Source organism: Catharus ustulatus, chromosome 2 (assembly GCF_009819885.2).
Source record: "Catharus ustulatus isolate bCatUst1 chromosome 2, bCatUst1.pri.v2, whole genome shotgun sequence".
Lineage (NCBI taxonomy): Eukaryota > Metazoa > Chordata > Aves > Passeriformes > Turdidae > Catharus > Catharus ustulatus.
In genome coordinates, this window is record NC_046222.1 from 100,405,369 (window position 1) to 100,430,117 (window position 24,749).

Sequence of the window (24,749 nt, forward strand, 5' to 3'; positions counted from 1 at the left end):
GTGCTTAAAAGTCACAGCAAGTAGCCAAGCTTGTAGTGATCAAGTATATATTTAAGCTGAAAGAATACCTTATCAAGATTGCACAGAGTCAAGATGCAAAAATTGCCTTTCATTAGTAGCTCTGCACTTTGATAATTCCACTACTTAAGTGCATGACTGAAACTGCATGGTATGTCAGCTTCAATGAAACCACTATTTTATTGTCCTAGTTTAGTTATCCAGCTCAGCTTATCCAAAGAACAGCAACATTTTATAAAGCTATCAACACTTCCATCCCTACGTGACGAAAAACAAGTCAGCGGGGAAGAAGTCCAGCCTGGCTGAAAAGGGAGATTTCACTGGAACTCAGGGACAAAAAGAGAGTTTGTGACCTTTGGAAGAAGGAATAGTACAAAGATATCACTCGATCATGTAGAAAAAAAGGTTTAGAAAGGCAAAAGCTCAGCTAGAACTCAATCTGGCCAAACTGGGAAAGATAATGATAATAGTTTCCATAAATGCATTAACAAAAAACAACAGGCCCAAGGAAAATCTCCATCCTTTTTTTGGATGAAAAGAGGAAAAGGCAGAGGTATTTAATGCCCTCCTTGCCTCAGTCTTCAACAGAAGATGTATTTTCAAGGCAACCAGCCTCCTGAGTTGGTAGACAGGGCCAAGGAACAGAATAGACTCCTTGTGACCCAAGAGGAAATAGTGACCTATTGTCCCACTCAGACACTCAGAGGCACTGGATGGGTTGGTCTGGGGGTACTGAAGGAGCTGGTGGAAGAGTTCATTATGGCCTTCTCCATCGTTTATCATCAGTCCTGGCCAACCAGGGAGGTCCCAGACAACAAGAGCTTGGCCAATGTGATGCCCATCTACAATAAGGGCCTGAAGGAAGATTTGTGAAACTACAGGCCTGTCACCCTGACCTCAGTGCCAGGGAAGATTATAGAACTGATCATCTTGTGTGCCAGCATGCAGCACTTATAGGACAATCAGGGAATCAGCACCCAGCAGGGATTTAGAAAAGGCAGGTCATGCCTGACCAACTTGATCTCGTTTCATGATCAGGAGACCAGTCTAGTGGATCAGGGAAAGGCTGTTTGTCTACTTGGACTTCAGTAAAACCTTTGATACTGTCTCTCCTGGAAAAGTTGTCAGGTCATGGCTTGGACAGGTGCACTTTCTGCTGCGTTAAAAACCAACTCTGGCAGTGTTCAAGAAACAATTCACATGCCACTTAGGGTTACGGTCTACTTGATGGGGTGGTGTTCAGTCAAAGACTGTGACAGGGATCTTGGAGATCTTTTCCAACCCAATTATTCTATGATAGTAAGTATTTTCTTCTAACACATAAGCTGGTGAAACAAGCATAAGACATTGGCCAACTAGTAGTGTTTGCTCTTATGCTCTGCTAAGCAGTAGAAAATAAATGAAAATCAGACTTTGGTATTGGTTCTTCTGCACTTTTTGTCTATTTGAAAACGGCAGTATTTACAAGAGAAGAAAGAACATCTGTGAGTAGGGTATGAGCTTTGTTGTTTTCTAGGTGTTTTATTAACCTTGAAACACAGCTTATGTGAGAAGGAAAAGATAAATTGTCCAGCAGGAAATAAATACAAATATACCATTTTCTTTACTCATTCTCAGAGATTTTAATTCAGAACACTTTTCTCTCCCCCAGGTTAATATCACCTTTCTCAAACTGGGATGGTGAGGTACATTACCAGAAGAAAGTTAAACAAAGTCTCATCCAGATTCACTCAGCTAAAAAGTCCAGATCTTTCTTTTTCCCCCTCTGCCCTTGAGCTTATTGGCAACTTCATCTTCTAGGGATGACATATAAGCAGGAGGTTAATTTCAGATCTGTGCTGCATTCTCCTAAATATCATTATCTTTGATGAGGGTGTTTTAGCTACCTTTTCAGTTCATTTTTTTACCTGAATTTGCAACAGCTCTTCAGGGAAGTGCATGTAATAGTGTTGGGGAAGACAATTTTTTGATTTATTCATGAACTCCTGCAACAAATAGATTTTCAGTTCCAGCAGTGACTCATTTGAAGTAGTTACTGCTGGCAACAGTGGCTGAATAAACTGGTTATATGTGTAACCCTCTGCTTTTTGGATGATTTTTAGTAATGCACTACAGATGACTCCTTTCTTCTGAATTTGCTTGCTGACATAATCCTTGCTTCCTAATTCCTTTTTTCTTTCTTTTTCTCCTCCCTCTTTCTACCTTTTAAATGTTTACTATTTTTCAGAATCCTTTGCTGTAAAAGCATAGAGGAGAGCACCCATGACAAATGCAGATTGTGTAAGCTTCTTCATTTAGATTGTGATTTAAAGTTCAACTTTCATGATTAATCAAATGAATCAAAAAGATAATTAAGAGAGAGATTATGTGACACAGACATTAGTCACTACTGCTGATAGTTAGGTATGCGGTTTTGAATCACCTATACCAAAATAGGTTGGTAACAAGCTGGTATTCACTGGACATTTAAGAAATTGGATTTAGAATTAATTCTCTTCTTAAAATTTCTTCTGCACTTTTCATCTTTCCATTTGTATTTTATACCTCTCTGTGGTTGAAGAAGGTGTAGGGAGAAGGTCACTCATCTTTTCAAGCCCTGCTCCTTGCAGCTCAGTCTGTTGCCATGTGCCTCTGAGTCACTGAGTGACAGTGGTACAACTCTCACCTTCAAACTCTCCTATTCCATTTAACTTTTCAGTGTCTCTGAAGAGTTTTGTGCCTTTCTGGTGTGAGGGATAGTGCATTATGCACTGCTACAGTTTTGCACACCTGGTTTCCCCTGGAGTTAATGAGATTCTGGAGTCAAAACTTCTAAAGTTTGAGATCACAAGCTTCAGTCCTCTGCATGATGGAAGGATTCTGTTTTGTGATTTCCTTTTAAAATTTTTGTCTTCCAAGGTTCCAGGCTTGTTTTCAAATGCCTATCACTACAAAATCACTAGTCTTGAGCTCTAGGCTTTCACTGATGACCAACTGCTTTTTTTCTGTGCTGTAACAATGGTTCTTCTCTGGGGAAATAAACTGGATAGGCATCCTGCTCTGTGTTTCGTGACTGGAGCACACTATACAATTACTGTTACACAGCTTTTGTCCAATGCCAAGCTTGTATCCCCACATAAGTTCTAAAGGTGAGAGGCTCTCTCATCTCCAGGTACTTGTAAGTGAAGGCACAGTTTCTAGATATTAATGATTGGATTTTTTTATAAGGAACCTTGTGATAATGATGTCTGCATCACATAGAAGATCAGAGCAAACTTACAACACCTGGGTAGGAAAAGCAAGTCTAGTTTAATATTGTTATCTTTTTCAGTCTCTTAGTCTTTTCTATTGAGGGAGAGGGGCTGTATGTGCCCTCTACTTTGCTTGGTGGTTAATATGTGTCTTTAAACAGTATTTTTGATGAAATAAAAATTTTCTTATGTGTCTGAGTGCAGGTGATCATCTATGTGTGCTCCCAGTCTAGTGGGGGCCTGCTTTTGCTCCTGTTGTTACTAAGGAATCTGGGCCACTGAGAAATACCCATAGCACACATTCTGACTTAGTCCCTGGCCTTTACAAACAGCTTGCAGAAACTCTTCTAGGCATCCTAATACTCAGAGGTCACACATTAATTCGAAGAATCCATTCTTTAAATTGAAGAAGCCTATAGGAATGCCCTAACCACTGTCCAGTCCCCTAACTTCACCGCTGTCCCTGAAATTGTTCTGGATGCTCTCTTGTGTAATAGATTTCAGTCCTGCTAGGCAGGAAAAAAGCCTGAATCTGAAGCTCACACTGCCTGCAGGAATGCTCTGTATGTGAAGCCACAGAAAACTTCATTTCTACTCAATAGCTTCCATACTATGCAAGGAAACATATTTTTCTTTTTAAAATGCACATATTAAAGAAATCAGTCCTACTCAATTACAAAGCTATCCAAAGCAGACAACTGAGTACTCTGGACAAATGGAGACATCCACCTTGCACTCTTCATACTGGTGAGAATTAACTAGGATATAAATAGAATCAGGAGACAGGATAGAGAGTTGATAGTTTCCTGTTTAGTGTTTGGTACTTTTTTTTTTCTTCTAAACTCTACTTGATGTACGACAACCTCAGGTTCCCTGCTGTATTTGTGGACTAACTGGGAAATCCTAATTAGCTCTTTTGTCTCTACCCTGTTATGACAGTAGAGCATTTAGCATTGGATTTTAAAGAAATAAAATATGCAGTGTTATTCAGGAACCATTTGTCCACTAAAATGCATATACCCAATACCTTCAAAAATCTGGATTAAAAATTTACACAGAGTGCATAGTTAATTGAATACTTTTCTTTCCACAAGAACACCCTGATTTTTTGACACAATGATCACAGCTACTCATAAAACTCCAAAAATCAGTCTGATAATTTACCTAAGCATACATTAAATGCCAAAGGAATACACTGCTGCAAAGGATCTGGTGGCTTGCCACCAATGGGAATGACTCTGCTAGCTTGTTTAAAAAATGATATTTTAATTGCTTTGTAGATCACAAACCTGCCAGCCTTGTAATTTACACTGCTGAAGAACAAGACGACATCTCTCCTTGGCACTCAGCTTCTTCTTCTCTCCTGCTGCTGTATCAGCCAAATCTTTATACCTAGAAAAATCAGCAGAAGCAGAGTTACTCTAATGTTGGCCTAGTTGACATCTTTGTAGAAATTGTCAGTTTTCCTTTGACTCTCAAAACTCTGATATCCAAACTGGAAGCTTGGGATTCTGATCAGGGTGAAAAAAACAAGAAGGCAAACCACTCTAAATCTTATATATTATTAGACATGACCTTGGTTAATATCAAGTGATGCCTAAAACCCAAATTTGCTTCCTGTCAGTTCTTTGGATGCCTCACTGAAAATCAATGCCAAAGGAATGAAAAGATTCCCCAGTCAAGATCATTGGGACTGAACTGGGTCATTGAAAGGAGGAAAATATGTTTTCAGTATGTCATACAACTTATGCTTCCTGAAGAGTAATTCATAAGAAAGTGACACTGACAAAAATTATTTTCATTAGTGTGAAATAAATTTTCATTTTGAACAGAAAGTCATGTAGCAAAGAGATTTCCAGGAACTCGATCAGTTTGCACTACTGGAAAGAAGTTCAAGAGGAGGCTTGATTATAGCATTGAGTACCTTCCAAGACAGAAAATGCCGGATATTAAAGGGCTCTTTGATGCACCAGATAAAAATATCAAGGAAGGAAACTTAAGTAATACAAAATCCAATAAAGTATAAAATTCAAATTTATTTGAACTTACTAATTTTATTGTAACATTACTAAATGGATTAATTTTTTACATCTTAATGCTACATAATATTACTATACTTTCTCGGGGGTATTCCTCTGTCTAGATCTGACTGCATGTAATGAATCAGAATGCCTTTTCATTACAAAAAGGCAGACTTTGAAAAGGATATACACTTTGCAAACATGTCACTTTTGATTAAACTCCCAGTGAAATTGATAAGTTTTGAAGTTTGTGTGCTAATTACATTTCCTGACGCTTTATTTATTTATTTAACAGCTGAATTCACCTATAACTGAGCTGCAATCCAAAACTGTGCAGTCTTGGGACCCTTTGTACACACTATGGTAGGCAAAGCTGCAGTGCTAGAATGACTCCAAGTCAATTGTCCCAGAAACTGTGGCAACTCCGGAGCAACATCTGCAGGTAAACTGCTATAGGTCCACATTTCACCTAGACTTCTAGTTTTGTGCAGCTGCACAGACCCTTGGGTACCTCAGTTCTGGAAATATTCTATTGTCTGGTAGCAGTCCCATGGTTAAGTCTATATTGGTAAATGAAAAGTGAGAGGGACTGTTTCTCTGGCATAGAAACCATCTGGCAAAACCCTGGCCTGATGATTTATTTATGCCCCTTCCAACCGAGTGTAACTATGAATAAGCTGCCTTCTTTGCCTGGTCACTAGCCTGTTATAGTTCCCAAATTGTGCCCAGGATCTGTTTGGAGCACTGTTGGTAAGAAGGATCCAAAACTTCACCACAGATGCTTGTGTTTAGTCTCACACACCAGATTAGCATTAGAAAGCTGGGGACAGCACTTTCACAAGATTCCACTAGATGTATGGTCACAAAGACATTTATCTTATGGGTTTCTATTAAGGCTGGGGTCACCTTGTTTTCCTAGTTGTATGAACAGGTTTTTCTTGAAAATCTAACATCAGAGGTGTTGGAAAGCTTAGCAACTGCTGACTGAAGCAAAGATGACTAAGCCTTGACTCACAATGCATGAAGAAGTAACTGCAGAAGTGGTCAGCCTGAAACTCCCTTACAGCAGAAACCCAAAGAAACATTTCCCTCCTGAAACAAACCCAAATTAAAATTTAAAAGTTTGAAGTTCTATTTGGCTCAAGTTTTCTTTAAAGATATGCAAATGATAAGGATTCAAGGACAGCCAAACATTCCTTACAACCTATATTATGTAGGATGCCAGACAAAAATGATCCACCATTTTCCTCCAGCTCTTAAAGTCTCTGAAATTCCACCACATTATCCTGGAAGTCTATTCAGAGTTCACAATTCCCTTCTTTCTGTTAAAGCAAGCTGTATCTTAGAAAAGAAGGATGGGTTATGGTAGTAGAGAAAGAGGAAGCTATGGAAATTTAACTCTGCCATAAACTTCCTCTGTGAATACTGCAGGACATTTGGAAGACGATCTACTTTTCCCTGTGTCAGACACTGAAAAGCTCCTAGCCTAAGTTAATCACCTTGTTCCATAAACAGTCTGTGAAGCCACAGGGTGACTTATTCTGTGAATTCTAGATTTTTTTTTTTTGATAATATGAGAATACATTGCCCTCTGGAGGTGCCTTTCTCCACTGGCCACGGATGGACTCAGAGGAGAAGTCCAGACTTTCATTCTGGGTGACTGAGAGGAAGCTCCCCTCTATGTCTCCTTGTCTGACTGGGCTACTCATCCTGCAGGGTAACTAACAGAGGGTCAAAGAGAGATCCCTTATTTGTCCTATCACTGGTTCAAATCTACTGGCTAAGCACCCAGAATGAAAAAGTACCTTTATGTCTCGTGTTGTCATCTGTTATCAACCATTTTCAACCATGTCTTGTACAAAGATAAGAAAACCACCAAGTTTGCAGCTATTTTTCAGACACAATGGTCCCCAATCAGTCCAGCTGTGCACATGCCTGTGTCAATGCCAGGGAATTAATGTAAGTTCCTGAATGAATGGGAATAAGAGGACTACACCTGTTGGTGGCAGCCCATATTTGTCCTGGACAGAAGGCATGGTCTAACCATAAGCTTACATAATTTCTTCTGCACTTAGCTTTAAATGAGTGTAAAAAAGGAAAATATTTTTCTTTAATTGACAATGAACTAAGATATGAAGAAAGAAATAAAAAACTTTCAAGTGTGACCTTATTATCAAAATGCAAAATATCTTTTGGATATCAGATACTTTTTACTATGGATTGACTTTGTTTCCATGTAGACATAATAATTTAATAGCATCTTAAATTTAATCAGTCTCAGGAATAGCAAAAGAACTTATTCTTTTTCAGCATTTATCACAGAAATTCCTAACAAGAACACTAACGTTAATGTGCAGGCTTTTATAAATAAACTTGAATTACTTACAACAAAGGGGCTTGCTTCTAGGGAAATGAAATCTGGGGAGTCTTTGAAATTTTCCCTTACAGAGAATTCTTCCCCAACACTCCAGCCTTTGTTTACTCTGAAGTGAATGAACAAATCCAATTAAGTACCAGGCTTCTTCCCACCTGACAGGTCACATTTTGCCCTCAGTAGATAAAGCAGAATGTATTTGCAGGGCTTTAGAGAGGACCCTAAGGAATCCAGAAAGCATACTCAGTGCTACCTTGCTAAAAAAAAGGTATTTAATCCTATGAAATACATTTCAGCTAAACTTGGACAAGTTACTTGTCTAGACTTTCTTAAGATTCAGCAGAATTGAGTATTCTGGTGTCGTATTCCTTACTGTAATATTGATGTTTACAATAGGTCAGATGAACTGTGCACTGTAAGACCAACATAGCTTTCCATTGAGTATAAAGATGCTCTTGCCTCCAGCCTAGGTATCTGATATTAGACAAAGCGAATCTCCTTCATACTCAGGAAGCTTAAAAAAAAAAAAAAAAAGCATTTCATGGCTAGCCAGAGCAACTCATTCACTAAGGTATCCAAAATAAAATACAAACCAGGGAGATCTAAATGATTAATTTGAATTAACACCACTCCATTGCCATGTCAAGACTAATGTACTGCTTATTAGGAAGTAAATGCAAGCCCTCTTCTAGTCACAAGCTGAGACAGTGAACACTGCTATTGGGGTGAAGGGGGGTCTCCCCAGCACCATCCACATGACACCAGTGTAAAAGAAGATCCATTTTTCTTTTTCCCCCAGCTTTCTCCTTTAGCACCCTCCTTGTCCTAACTTGTCATTTTCAGAGGCATAAAGAGAAGAAAGATATTCTGGCTAGACAGGCTCACACTGTGAGCATGTACAGACTGGCCAGGATTCTCTGGTGTTGCAGAAATGTGCTCTGACCTCTCTTCCTCTGCTTCCGAATGATGTGCTCTATCAGGGAAATTTTCTGTTTGTTTGGAGTAGATACTGCTGCCAATAGCTTGTGAATAGGGAAACCTCTGTTCTCTTGGGTCTTCATAGATAAGGATGTTATCTAATCGTTTTCTTCCTCACCTCCCTAAGTGCACAGCTGACAAGATCCAGCAGGCTGTTTTTCCCCAAGACAGAATATTCTGCAGTTCAGGCAGGCACTGTAACCCCCAGCAATATTCATAGGCTCAGTACACTACTTGATTTACACAGAGTGTGCACAAATGGGCTGTAGGGCTGTACTCCCAGTTCTGTATGCACAGCAAATCTTTAAGCATTGGAATAAACACGGCTGACTCAATTGCAATTGCACAGTGTGATAGAAGACACTAAAGGAAAAAACACGGCAAGAACAAAGGGCAGAAAAACAAGCCGCTCCAAATCAATAGCTTAATAAATGATGTCTTTGAACTGAAGCCACAGAACTACTTTTGTTGGTTAGTTGTTTTTCTGTTCTCATCCTCAGGTCTCTCTCTTGCCTAATTAAGAAAGAAACACAAAAAATAATAAAGGTAGATACTGACTGCAATCCAATACCCTCAGTTAGAGGATAGTTTCTAACACCACGAGTCAAATCTTTCCTGGAGGAAGCTCCTTCTTTCCATGTCTTCGTCTTGTTGCTTAAAAAATAAAAATCACATATGGCTGGCAGGTAACTGCTTTAAAATACTGATAAGTTATGAACTTTTAAATATCCAAACACAACTTATGTATGGAAAAATGAGTGACACACTTGTCAGTATGATTCATTACATGGTAGTTTAATTTTCTCTTTCTTTTGCTTCCTACAATATACTCTGTTTGCCAAGGTCAACTGGTATGACTTAATAAGATCTATTCAAAAGGTAGTGATTAAAGGGAAAAAATAAAAATTAAATTTTCTCCCATATTTCTGCAAGAAATGAAAAAATTGCCATTATAAAGATTCAGATTGTGCTGTCTTGATAAAGCATCTTTTTTCTCCTTTCTATACTTCCTTTACTCTTTCTTTGACAATCATTAATTGTTGATACCTGAAGTATGTGAAAGAAATGGACTTTGTTTGCCAAACTTGTCACTGTGTGTTTATTACTCAGGATTTTTAGTTTTGTTTGTTTGGATTTGGGGAGGATTGGAAGAGTGGGTTAGGTAAGGTTTGCATTTGAAAAGTCTATCAAGTGAAGGCTGAAACATCTAGACAGCCTATCTACAGAAGAGAGATTGCCTGAAAAATTTTCAGTAGAAAACTTATAAAATCAGTGAGCAGCAAAGTATAGGATGGAATTTTGATTAATTTTACCTTTATATAAAGGATAAATATTCATTATTTCCTCTTCCCTCTGTTATATTCTATTTTTCTTGAAGGAATAGTCTAATTATTTTTGAAATATGAGGAACATGGGAAATTCCAGATAATTAGAAAAGAGGAAATAGATAGCCATAGTTTTCAAGAAAACAAAAGTGATTTGGTCAATCTCTATACAATATATATGACAATAAATATCTTATTAGAGGGCATAAACATTAAGAAGCAAAGCAGGTATTCAAAATTTTTGAGACAGAATTTGGATGTGAAGAAGAAAAAGATGCTTTTAGAAATAACAGATTACACCAGACAGATGCATTTGGGGCTTCTTTTATAGGACTACAAAAATTCAGTCTAAGAAGACTATAAGGTTCACCTTTCCATGAAAAATTTCCACCAAGACTGCTTCACAGACACCTACAGAAATAATTCAGAATGTTGTAAATGTGAGCATGAAGCAGGATGTACCTGAAAAAATTAATAAATATATATGGCAATGAACCAAAACTTCAAAGTACCTGTCTATCATACCAATATTGTTTTTTTAATATCTTAATTGTGAACAAGCAACACAATCTTAAGCAACCAGTTCTGCAGACCAATAAGAATTAAGGGCAAAAATATTTTTTTTTAATTTTGGAAAACTAATAATGCCAAAAGTGATCTTACTAGAAACTGACCAGTTATTGTAGTTTTACCTGGTTTTTATAGATGCCTCTGGATTTTTTTTCTGGTAAAATATACTGATTCTTAACTTCAACAATTAAAAATTCACTTCCTATAACAAGGAGTCATAGGGAAATATATAGCATGCTTTAATATGTCTGTAGAAAAATGAAAAGGTACTCAGAGTGACAATAAATGACATGCAACTGAGATAAAAGAGCAAAATTTAGGACTAAGAAATAAAACTCAAAGAATACTCAGAAAATCCCCAGAACAAAATTTTACAGTGACTCAAATGTGAGTCAGCCACTGGGCCAATGTAGAGCTCAGTACAGACTTTTGAGGGAGGGTCATGACTATGAAATCCACTGGATCAAAACATCTTTGCAGAAGTGTCCATTTGGGATGTTTTAATTTAGACTGAATAAAAAATAAGAAAAAATTCTCAGATAAAGATACTACCTTATGAGAGATGATAAAGAAATTAATTGGAAGAATGATTTGTTTCCTGAGTTTTATGCTTTTTTTTTTCATTAGGTTTTGCGACCCTTAATCTTTGTCAGACATCTGAATTTCAGTTTCGGAAGAAAAGAAGTAATGAAGACATGTGTGTCTTAGTCCTGGATTATTTATTCATATACTTCCTGTAATTAAGCAGAGGCTTCCTCATCTCAGACAATGTGGCAGCAGAATAGTGAGTAGAATATAAATTATAGTTCAGCTCTTGGGATTAGTGGATTCAACTATGCAAATAAAAAAAAATATGAATTCGCAACATCTGCTAAAGATTAGCTAAAGATTTACAATACTTTTGCAGCATCTTACTTAAAGCTGACATTCCCATTTCATCTTGATAAAGCAATGTAAAATAAATTTACTTTAAAAATTGGCAAAAATCACACATTGTCTCAGAAATACGCCAGTATTGAGCAAACAGGCAGCTCTATTACATCTATAAACACACATCTGACTCTACCTCAGCAAATGTTTACATTTAGGTCTTGCTAGGTAGGTCTTTTCCACAGCTAATTACATCTTCATACTTGGGCATCCCACCAACATGCACATGGGGCCATAAAATGCTTCACTGTACACAGAATATATGGGCTATAGAAAAAAATTAAATTTCTTTGTTAACCTGCTAATTTGATTGTGTTTAACACAAAGGTGATGTAGACTGGTGTCCAGTGAAGCTCCTTCCCTTTCTCTACAGACACAGCCATGAATAATAGGGCATCAAAATCAAAAGTGTTTCAATGGGCTTGTACAACTTTCCCGCTTGGTCTCCTGGTGACATTGCTACTTCAGTGGCTCACTGTTTGCCAAGAAGGCACTGCCCAGCTCATTGGGAAATATTCTGAGATATTTGCATTTTGCAGAAGCAGAAAGTAAAACCAGAATCAAATGGAAATTGTGATATTTACAAGAAATGGGATTAGATTTACTGTTCCACCTAGATAATGCTTTATTTCTTCATTCCTTTTGGTGTTTTTTTCTCCTGTGCAATCAGTACTCAACCAAAGAGGAATGGGAACATATAAAATCCTTCCCACAATACTCACCAGTAGCTTAGGCAACATTTATTTGGATTATGGGGAATGATTTTTGGACCTTTTTAAACTAAATGGCAAAATAGCTTCTCTGTGAGATCATCCCTACTGCTGCTCTCTTCTGTGGGAGCTTCCCTTGTGCCTCTGAACCCTGTGAATACTATCAGTCTGGGTAACAGAGATTCTCCTGGCTCTGGATTTCATAATGGTTAGACAAACTGTCCAAATGCATCATTTTCCAAGATATGCTAAGGTCGTGTGCCAAGAGTGGACCAGATTCTGCTCTCATTTAGACTGGAATACAGCTGGAGTAATTCTGCTAAAACAGATGATGTTACGCCACATTGGTCTAAACAAGAAAGCAAAGTAAGATCCAGTGATTAAGATGCATAGGAGGATTTTATGTGCATGCTTGCATAGGATTTTGTGTTTGCTCTCAGATATCACCAGTATAAACTGCCTACTATTATTCAGCCTGACTAGGAAATCTAGCTTTAGGAAGTGTCATTCCAGTTTCTTATGCTGAAGATTAAATAGTTGTAAAGAATATCAAGATATGGATAAAGAGAAAAAGGGTGCCATGAATATCTGAGTTGAGTGGAAAGAATTTAACAGCTGCAGAGCCACGGAAAGAAGAAACAGCAGAAGGGTCACAGTTGTTTTTGAGTGTGAGGCAGCTGGACTGCATCTATACAAGTCCTATGACAATAAAAAATCAGCACTCAAGATCAACTAATACTTTTCTAAGCATTGAAATTACACAGACATATTTAATTAAGCAATAAATAACAAAGAATTACTTTAAAATTTTACAGGAAAAAATTAAAAATTAATCTATGTGACAATTTGCACCTTAATCCCATAATTCAAATTTCCTGCATAGTGCAACTGACATTAAATAAACTTCTTTAAAATATTTATTCTAAATGTATGCTGTTTGTATAAATTTAAGAGGACAGCATTTCTAGAAAGCATTTCCTTAGAAAAGTTTCAATGTATAAGGATTAGTGAAAATATTAGTAGTTGATAATATTTTAACAGGTTTATTTCTGTGGCAGGCATTTAACTGAATTTCTTACTACCACACATAAATCTATGTCCATTATCTTCGTCATTATGTGATGTCAGCAAATTATGAAGTACTCAATAACGATTTTTGTTGGAACCTTAAGGTTCTGAAATAAAGTTGTTAGCTACTGGTTATAGGCACATCAAACTGAGTTTGTGAGATATGGGTCAAGAACTTTCATTACGCTTATTTTTGTACAAATTATATCTATTTTTATAATCAATGCTTTTAGATGAATACCAGTGCTGTAGTACATATTTTAGTACCTTGTGACAATGCTTCTCCATGTTTAGAAACAGCAGAAGCTTTAAAATTCACAGATTAAAACATGCATAGATTTTTATAAGGAATATAAAGGTTATTTAGCGATCTAATAAACATTTTGTTAAATCTGAGGGATAAGAAATGTCAAGTGTTAGTGGAAAGCAGAGGTGGCACTTAAATCTAGAAATAAAATAAACATTTTAAAATTTCACAGATCTTGACATTAAAATAAATAAAACCACAAGAACTGCTGAAACAGTTCAGCTAGAATTGTGCTTGTGGGTGTCCAATAGTTTTATGATTGCCTAAGGAAATTAATGTAGATGTATGCACCTAGCAGTGGAGGGAGAACAGTTCTCACTGAAACAGACTAAAAACTGAGACACTCTCTATTGCACAAATCAATAGAGTCTGCAAGAAGCTTCACTAAGTTTTATGCATTCTGTACTAAATGTAATATACATAATGCTGGAAGATTATTCAGATTTCACACCAAACATTTGAAAGTTAGGAGCTGTCAGACTTAACTGACCATGTCATCTTTATTTCCCTGTATCTGGCTATTTAATGACCTAATTATATCCTCCTGCTCAAGGGACCCCTTTTCTTGTCAATCTTGTAGAACTGTTAAGTGTATGACAGACATGAATAATTCAACTGGCTTCAACAGTTTACACATATTTACACATTTGTAATTGCTTTAGCAAATGAGGGTTGCATTATAAGATTCTGAAGATGCCTAGCAAACAAGGCTGATATTTATTTTTGCCTTCAAAATACAGCTAGATGCCTTCTAAATAAATTTAGGTGTCTGGCCTTCCACTGAAAACCCCAGTCAAAAGAGAAATTCTTTTCTCGTATAGTCAGTCATTTGTACACTCTCAGCTTTACCATACCCACTGTACTGTTCAAACTGTGACATGTAACATAAGGACTGACACTTTGGATTTACAATACTAATTCTGTGGGCTAGAGAACTGATGATGCCATGATATAGCTTCAAAAACTGCATCTGTCTCGACTCCAAAATGTTGTTATCTGATTATTTTAGAGCCTGTTGCAAAACATTAATTCTTTCCTTTGCCATAAAATGGAGCTACACTGAGTCTGGGAAATGCCTGCAAAAATAGATAAACCAAAAATGGATAAAGACAAGTCAGCTGAATCCCATCCTAAAAGTAATCACTTTTCTTTGCACCCTACAAATTAAGTCCTGGTTAATTAGGCAAGTCACCACAGGCATATGAAGTTATCTCGTGCATTTCTTGTTTCTAAAATATCAAAAAGAACCTAATGGGGACAATGGGGCAAACAAGCCAAATGGACACATAGAAACAACTCCAAAGGGGATAAAACAGAATAGTCCAATAGGCCAGACTGTATGGAAAAAGCTATTTATTTTTTTCCATAATATGAGTAGCCTGGTAACTCTGACTACACTATCACATTGTGCAAGTAGATTTGAAATACTCTGTAACCTCTAAAACAGTCCCACACACCTAGTTATAATTCAGAAATTCCTCAGGTTGATTTACTTCAATTTCAGGCTTGTCAGGAAGAATGCCAGAGCATTCTGGTCATCTCCTACAGTATGATCAACCCCTATCAGTAAGGTTTCATGAGGAATTAGTAATTTAGAGTAATTCTGTGCTGCAAATTATCCTAAACTGGGTTCTCCTATTCAAAAGGTTCGTAAAAGGAAAACAACAAATAAAAGCTGGGGGTAGAAAAAGGAAGAGGGAACTTTCAGAGTGATGGTGTTTGTCTTCCCAAATCACCAGTATGCAGAATGAAATACTTTCCTGGAGATGGCTGAACACCTGTCTGCCAACAGGATACAGAGAATGAATTATTTATTTTTCATTTCTCTCTATTCAATTGTATTTGTTTCAACCTATGAGTTTTCTGACTTCTCTCCTAATTCTCTCCCCCACCCCACTGAGGAAGGAATGTGCTAGTAGTCACGTGGGATTGAGCTGGCAGCTGGGATTTACCAATGACACTTCTTTATCTGAGTGCTTTATTCGGGGTGCTGGTGGATGAGAAGCTGGACATGAGCTGGCAATGTGCATTTGTAGTCCAGAAAGCCAACATACATCGAAAAAAAAGTGTGACCAGCAGGTCAAGGGATCTTGCCCCTCTACTCTCCCCTTGTAATTCCTCATCTGGAATGCTGTGTCCGGCTCTGGAGTCCTCAGAACAAGACAGAGAGTGATCTGTTGGAGCAAATCCCAAGGAGGGCCATGAAGATAGAGAGCTGGAACATCCACTATTCTGCAAAAACAGGCTGAGGGAGCTGGGGTTGTTCACCCTGGAAATGAAAAGGCTCTGGAGTGACCTTACTGTGGCCTGCCAGGAACTAAAGGTGGACTACAGGAAAGCCAGAGAAGGACTTTTGACAAGGACAGGAAATGATAGCACAAGGGAGAATGGCTTTAAACTGAAAGGACACAGGTTTAAATTAGATATTAGGATGAAATTCTTTGCTGTGGGGTCAGAAGGACACTGGAACAGGTTGCTCAGAGAAGCTGTGGATGCCTTATGCCTGGAAATGTCCAAGGCCAGGTTGGATGCAGCTCTGAGCAACCCTGTATAGTGAAAGGTGACCATGGCAGGTCGTTTGGAGCAACAGGATCTTTAAGGCCCCTTCCAATCCAAACCATCCTATGATTCTATAGTAGTTACCAAAATTCCCAAGGACACAGACATTTTGAAAATGACAGCTTACTTCAAGGACGACCTTCATTCCTCACAGGGAGTTAGTCACTACCAGGTTTATGAATTTGCATTTGAAGTGCCCTCAAAACTGATGATTTTAAGATCCTTCATTTACTCACCTTTGCTTGCATTCTGAAAGAAAGAACAAAATGATTACCCTCAATCAAAAACATCACTTCCAGCTCTAGGTCTGAAGCAACAAACTCCACAATGGCAAGACTGCCATTTGATATAAATTGATATCATTACATCTACTTTAATGAAATACTGCTTCTGTAGCACCAGTCAGATTACTTCTTGCTCCCCTTGCAAAGATTTAAGTACCATGGCATGTATCAATGTAGTGCTCTGTGAGATTACTGGTACTGCATAGCAGACAATAAAGCTGAAAGGGCCTGTGTGATGATGACCCATCACTTTGCAATCTGCTCTCTACATCATTCTCACTGGTGCCCTGACTTGCTCATGAGACTCTGAAATGTTCTGCTGACTTTTTAAATTCAAAAATTATATATTATAAAACATTATAACTTCCCTGCTTTCAAGAGGAAAGAAAGGGCGAGGGGAAGAAAAAGAAAAAGAAGAAAAAGAAAAAAAAAGAAAAAGAAAAAGAAAAAGAAAAAGAAAAAGAAAAAGAAAAAGAAAAAGAAAAAGAAAAAGAAAAAGAAAAAGAAAAAGAAAAAGAAAAAGAAAAAGAAAAAGAAAAAGAAAAAGAAAAAGAAAAAGAAAGGAACAACAAAATACTTCTGGACGAAGAGAGTTTAGCTATATGATGATGACTCACACATATGATTTACAAACATGAACAACACATCTGTGCAATACATCACCAGCTAATAGCACAAATTTGGTGAAAATATTACAGTAACTATTAGAAAGGGCTTTATAGGAAAAGGACAGAAAAAATAATGTTACTTGAAAAAACAATGACACCAGCATTAACATGATCTTTCCTGAGAAAAAAAGATATCTCTTCAGAATGATCTCTAAACAATTACTTGAAAGAGTTAATAATAAGTTAGTGCTCTGAAGCACTAGAGTTTTGATGTAAAGACCAATATTAGAGCATTTCCTTATCAATGTATGCTGCTCTTACTAAAAGTACAGAATTCAGGATCTGCAGCTCAGTGTAGCTTGAAGAATAAATTAAGAACTTCATACTAAAATCAGAGGAAAACCTGTAATTATCACAATCCTCAAACATACTTGTTTCACCCTCACTGCTATGCTTACCATAAGAATCCATTATCCTTGTGTTCCATATTCTTCCTTCCTATGATTTCCTATTAAAATGGATGTTATGCCAGGTTTTTAAATTATTTTAAAACAAAAATCATCAGAATGTTAAATCTTTATTTTTATTTTTTTTAATAAAGCTTAAAGTTGGTGATTTAGATATTTTTACCTTATTCATATGGGAGAGTAAATTTAGATTATGAAAGGAGGGAGAAGGAGAAAAAGAGGGGAAGATGGGGAAGAAGGGGGAAGGGAAAGAAGACAAGGAGGAGGATGAGAAGGAAGAAGGTATGGCATGTACCTCCAAACCAGCATCTGATCCTGCCTTAACAGGATAAATTACAGTAATTTCACGATTATAAGCCACACCTGATTATAAAACGCACATCCGGGTGTCGGCAACTTTTCATTCTTTGTCCATGTATAAGCCGCACCTGATTATAAGCCCCACATTACAATACAGGATGTGATAAAAGGTATCGATTCTATCACCATCTGTTGAGGATGATCCTTATCTCAATGGCAGATATTCTGCTAATGGGCCATCCATTGAAACCAGGCAGGGCATTGTTCTTTATCTTTTCACAACCCATCCTTCCTCCAGCGAGTCATTTTCTGCTCATGGCCCATTGAGTCCCACTCTGTGACTGATAAAATTACTGCATCCCATTGGAAGTTGCTCCAGCCAGGGGGAAGAGCCCAACATTTCTTACCAAGATAAAACAGAGGTTTTGGGACACTAAGGGAGCCCCTTTCTCCACTGGACTCCAGAGGAAAACCGGATTTCTCCACATCCCCACTGGACCTCCAGAGGCAAAGGGCACCTTGTGCAGGAGCACTGCTCCAACTGAATCACATCTGTCACTGCAGGAGGATGCAGCCACCATTTAATGGGACTGCTACCAACACCCTGCCTGACGGGGTGTCAGGTTGTACTCTGACTGTGTCAGGGTTTGGGGTTTGTTTCTTTGTAGTATTGTATTTCTATTTTAATTTCTCTAGAAAAGAACTGTTATTCCTAATTCCCATATTTTTGCCTGAAAGCCCCTTGATTTCAAAATTATAATAATTTGGAGGGAGGGGGTTTACATTCTCCATTTCAAAGAGAAGTTCCTGCCTTTCTCAGCAGACACCTGTCCTCCAAACTAAAACAGCAACTTTTTGTTCTTTGTTCGTATATAAGCCGCACCTGATTATAAGCCACATTTCGGGTTTGGACCAAAATTTTAGTCAAAATGGTGCGGCTTATAATTGTGAAATTACTGTACTTAGAAATCTTTGTGGCTGCATCAGCCTAAGTAAAACTAAAGATTAGATTGGTACAATTTAAGCAATATAAAAAGATTATTAGAAATAGTAAATCATAACATTCTAGAGACTTATCTCTTCTTGAAACAATACTGTAAGGAATGTCTCTACATATTCCCTTCATATTCTCCTTCAGGCTATGAAATTTTCTCTGCCCTTCCTTGAGCAGCCACAGAAGGCAGGATGGGACCTCCATGACAAAAAACACAAGGGTAAATTGACAGAATTAAATCCAGGTAAGACCAACTAGAAACCTGAGAGACAGTAATGAAATTCCAAAAAACACTCAAAAAGTGCAGAAATAAATTCAAGGAACAGCTGATTAGAATTTGAGCTTTCTGAACAATATGATTTTTGCCAAAGAAATCCTGCCATTCTCATCTGCTAAGTGAAAAGCTCAAATTACTTATCAGTTCCAATAATCCACAGAGGTTTATCCTGAGCTCTGAGTGTTTCCTGTGAACTGGTAGGGAAGGCTAACACAGATGCTCATTTAAGGACCTGTGTAACTGGACCTTGCAGTCTCCACTGCTAGGCAGTGTTCCAGACAGAAGACACATAGGACATGTGAACATCAGTTTCTAAATTAGTAGTGCATAAATTCTTCCTAGGGCAAGGAAACTGAGATTCAGAGAGAGAAAAGAACTGTGTGTAGTTCGGCAACGTGGTGAACAACATTAAAGTAGAAAGATAAAGAAGGACTTATTTTAATTTCTTTTTCAATTTAGAGAACATAGAGTGTTTGTAGAGGAGGATGGTACCAATAAATAATTTTTCAGAGGGAGAGAGCATCTTACTGCCTCACTTTTACCTGAACATCCCTGAACAGGCTGTATTCTTCTACTTTGCTGTGGTCACCTCATGGGTCTTTGATCACTATAATTACTTTTAAAAATTTATATTCCAAATGGCTTTTATATTTCTTCCCTGAGCACCACATGAGATGAATGACAGAAAAGTCAGCCAGGATCCATTTTATTAACTGATGCAAAGAGATTAGATTCTAGATATTAAGCCTGTATAACGAGGCTCTGTTTGTGCCCCAGAGAGTTTCTGAGCCCTATTGTTCTGCATTGGAAACAGAGCAGACACTTGATACTTATTTTTCCTATTCCATGGCACCAACTACCAAAACCATAATAAATTACTGTTTATACTAATGGGCTTTTTGTATATCTTATTCTAAATTAGATATATTTTAAATTGGACTTATTTTAAATTAGATATAATTTCAAATAAGATATCAAAACACTAAATACTGGAAAGAAACAGCCATCTGCAGACAGTTGCTAATTCTATGGCTATTTTACTGTTTTCTATTTTATAAGAAAAAAATATATTTTAGGATACTTTATCTGTGTGTACAATTTAGGCTGCTAACTGGAAACTTTAAACCCTTTAAAATTTTGTTTGTCCCACTGCCTTGATTTAAAAAGCAAAGCTAGAATTAAAAAAATATAGTCCACTGAAAACCATTCTGAAGATATTAAGCAAAATATATGGGTAAACATCTCCAGGAGTGTAAAATGTGTGTTCCTCAAGGTTTTCTGTTTTAAGATAATGTAAAAACTGATCCCTGTCTCTCTGCTCACAGAGCTTTAGAAATTGAGCCAACACTGCAGATAAATTGCAGAAACACTGCATCTGGAGTTGGCAAATCTGTTGAAATCACATATATGATTTCTTAGTTTTCCTATTTTTACAGGATTCAATAGCATCTCAACTTATGAATTCTCATTTTATCATATAGTCGTTGAGAAGTGTCACAGCTTCCATTTAATAATGAGAATTCTCACAAGATTTCTCTTCTGATCAGCAAACTTTGGTGATTGAGGGGTTCACCTCACAGCTGTCAACTTTTACTTTGATAAAACAGAAGCAGAACCAGTAAAGCCAAAAGGATAGCAAGAGAAATAATGGTTAAGCTTTGTAGGTCAAGAAGATATGCTCTTGCAAAATATGACATTTCTTTAGCTACTCTCTCTTAAGCCATTGTAGGAGTTCAAATACAACTCATAAATAGGTTAAAGACAAGTGATATTAATCCCTAAGTAGAGAGCAATAGAAATTTATTCAAATTTATCCAGTTAAGAATGCACTGCTACTGTCTGATTGCTGGTAGAATATAGGGTTTCCAATATTCCATCCCTTTGCCACAATGTCCCCTAATTCAAACAACCTGTCTTCTTATAAACTAGAAAGAAAAAAAGAAAAAAAAAAAAAGAAAACGTAGTTTGATATTTTAATTAATAACTATTTTTCATTCTGACCCCATTACCTATATGGATAAGGAAGACCCAAAAATAAATGCACAAAGACTGCAGGGATGGTGAGTGAGGATAGTAATTCCCTATCTTTTGTAAATTCAGGTTGGGATTAGGGCCACAAATTCTCTTTAGAATTCTAAAAATACCAGTTTGACAGCAAAGAAACTAAAAATTTGAAAGGTGAAAAACTCCACCAGCTTCAAGTCTGTAAGCCTATATGGAAATATGACAAAATAATTTCCCATTCCAATCAATGAATAGTAAGAGAAGACCAGAGTTTGGCTGAACAGCCAACAAAGCTAATACATTATAAAAAGTCACCAAAACTAATTATCTGGTTTCTGAAAATATCCTGTCCAGTTACCAAGACAATATAGAGATGTAGAACAAGTGAAGGGTTTTTAGGAAACTTTTTGAAAAGGTAACTCATAATCTCTGAATTCAATATTTCTTTCTTACCTGCAGTCTGAAAAAACATACAGCATTAAGAACTGACAGTACTTTTGAAATGCAGTCTAATAATATATTTTCTTCCTAAAAATTTCATACTTTTCAACCAATAGAATAAAAAAACCTAGCCACACTCTTAAACTATTAAATGGAAAGGATTATCCAAATGCAATGAATGTGAATATGAAGGTTAACTTGTCATGGTGAGTAAAGTGAAAATTTCACTCCTCTACAAGGAAAGATAAGCTGTGGCCTGTGTGGCATGGATGGCTCCAATAAAAACTTCCCAATGCTGATGATCTTTTTCATTGCTTCTGGACCAAGAGCTCTGTATTTCTATTTATACACAAATCTAAAAATTCAGTAGTATTGAGAGATTGTATGCAGAGTGATTATTACTAAATTCTGAGTAGGTTCAACATATATTCACAAAGAATATTATAAAATGAACTTCATTTTTGGTGACACCATGCTAGCTCCATCACTGTTTAATTAATTTCATGTATAACAATAAAATTATTATGACCTGGTGCAAAAATGGTAGGGGCTCAGCTGCAAAAAACCTGTAAAGGTAATTTATTGTGGAGAAAAAGTGATACAGATGCAGAGTAACAAAAATCGAACACTTTAAAGTAACAGCATAAAGGTTGCTGGCATCACATTGTTGAGGTTTTTTGCTGTTCTTGTCTTACTCTTGTTACTGCAACTAAATATTTATTGTGAGACACCAGATAGCCTCTAGGCTTTTGTGCAAAAATTTGTGTTAGGGAGGTACTTGAAGGTGTGGATGAAAAAGAGAGAATTTACATTTTTAACAAAACTTCTCAAAATTAAGAAAATAAGTCAGACTTGTGCCTATACTATTAAGAGTGTCATTCTCTGGCACTGAAAATTACCTTTGTGGATATGGTTAACTTCCTTTACCCTCCAAAAGTGAGGAGCAACCTCCACATCACCCACAGGATTGATCCTAGGCCTGCAGTAATTCCCAGCCTGTATCTGGGAATCGCAGTTAAAAAAGGCTGGGAAGCAAATGTCTGCCAGAAATCACAGTGAGGATCTAACAGTAGGAAAGGTTTTGGCACTGTGCTCATGCAATAATGCCTCAAAGGTCCAGTTCAGTTTTACAGAAATGTCTATGTAGAGATTGCCCATACAATTTCAGAACATGAAAGCTTTCCCAAATCTCCCATTGTGAGCATCTTCCTCTCAACCAGCCTGCCCAGCTGGATTCACACTGGAGGATGGATTTTGTGGTACCCCACAGATGGTTTATTTACTAAAGAGATGGAAATACAAACTCCTATACTCCTGTACGAGTGTAAGAATTTATAATTCAAATTCAAACTCACTGGTTGAATATTTACAGAGAGAAAAACTTTCTGCCCAAGCAGCAATTGAACATCCACAACTTTTTCCAAGAAGACAACTGAAAGCTGTGTGTAAGCAGCTGATATTCCCATGCTGTTTTTCAGAAGTAAAACAATAGACAGACCAGATCATGATTGGCTGATATATATAAATCAAGGAGTAGAACATACAGAGAGAAAGAACTTGACTTGAGTGTATGAGGCTGCTAACAAATACTTCTTGGGCAACACAGTCCTCTTTCCTTCCTGAATCTTTTGAGAATGTAAGTGACCCAAAACCCCAGCTCTGAACTGGGAATGGGGAACAAGAGTTTGCCTTCAGACAGGAGCAGACCTTTTTATGTTTTCACATTAATTCAATATGTCACTGATTTCTAACAACAATAATAAAAACAGAGTTATGGCATGAGCATTAGTACCTCATGACCACTCATGAACAAATCCCAGCCTATGAAATACAAATAATGAACCCATGAAACCCATACCTAGAAAGTTGAAAAAATTAGATTAATTCTCCTTCTTCTTTTTAATTATCTGCAGACAATATGCAACGTTTAATATTTTTAAAATCATGCAAACAGCATATATTGTAAAAAAGAGCCCTTTTATCATGTCATACCTTTAAAATTTAATTTTCCTGATGATCTTTATAAATCTATTTCTCCATACCAACATAAATTTTATAAATTTATAAATTTACAAGTGTATTTCTGAAGTTCATGATTTGTTCAATTAAAAAGTAAAATTCCTACACTCTTTGTAAGCAGACAAGATTTTCTCTGAAAAAAGTATGAGACTCATAAGCAAAACAACATTGCAAGCACTACCAGAACACAACAGAAGGCTTTGTACTGTGGGTAAGGAAATGGTTTTATGAAACTTGAAAGAATTTACCTTGACAAGAAGTCTGTGAAGGAGAGACGTATTGGATACCCATGTCGTATAATTTTGATCATGTCTAGAACACCAATATACTGCAGTTGAGCAGACACATAAAAATTATCAAAAGTATCTGGCAACCTGTTGTTATTAGGTTTAATACAATGAATGCAATGTGGTGTGCAATTCTGCAGCTTCCCAATAATATCTGCAAGTGATTTCTGGGGGAAAAGAAAACAAACAATTTTCAATAATTCTTGTGCAGCTAAGATTATTGCTCAACACATATGTTATTCCTAACTTTTTAACATCATTTTCTCAAAATGATTGACCATGTCATGCAAGTGGTTTTCTCAAACAAGATTTTTCTTTTTTCCATTGCAATCTGCAGAGGGTTATTCTGCCTTTAAAACATCTGGAGATTCTTTTCAAATTTCTGTCCATAAGATTTTCACTGACCCTGAGCTGTATTGCCACAGTGGTTGGGCCCCCTCGTTCCAGTCTCTGAAGAAATGAGGATGTTCCTTTCTTTTTCAACAGCTGTGGAAGAGAAAAGCACACACACAACAATTTTATCTCAAGATGGGCAGTACACCTTTATTATCATTACTGCAATTGACTAATGAAGGCAAAAAATTGTAAAAAACTGTGTCATAGACAAGGACTGACATTCACAAAGAAATGGGAAGTGTATAAATATCCTCAGGTATTTGCAGAGCCATCACTGGCAAGTTCTGATTTCAAAAGCAGCTACATACATTATAAAAGTAATATACCTTTAACAAAAAACTGGGCAGATCAATATGTTTCAGAACTCTGTGGCAGGACTTGTGCAGTTAGTATCCCACAGAGTCTAGGAGTAGCATAATTCTGTAACTGTAAGAAAGTGCCTTATGCCTTTGGCAGATGTTTAAGTCAGTAAATTTAAGAGTACAGATAATTAAAAAAAAATCTTGATAGCAAAATAATAGCATAAATATTTTTAAAAACTCTTCTAATTTCTTCTTGCACACATGAACAATTGCTTAAACT

The 24,749-nt window shown here is 36.9% G+C and overlaps 1 protein-coding gene across 4 annotated transcripts in view; it reads right to left on the bottom strand.

Annotated features, from left to right (window-relative positions):
- MYO16 (myosin XVI) overlaps positions 1–24,749 on the bottom strand; it is a 374,829-nt gene that overhangs the window by 59,402 nt on the left and 290,678 nt on the right. For all 4 annotated transcript variants that reach the window (XM_033052141.2, XM_033052140.1, XM_033052142.1 and 1 more), the window contains exons 26-28: positions 24,177–24,257; positions 23,733–23,938; positions 4,538–4,640 (exon numbers count right to left, since the gene is read on the bottom strand). In XM_033052141.2, coding sequence (XP_032908032.1) covers positions 4,538–4,640; positions 23,733–23,938; positions 24,177–24,257 — 390 coding nt within the window. The remainder of the gene's footprint in view (positions 1–4,537; positions 4,641–23,732; positions 23,939–24,176; positions 24,258–24,749) is intronic.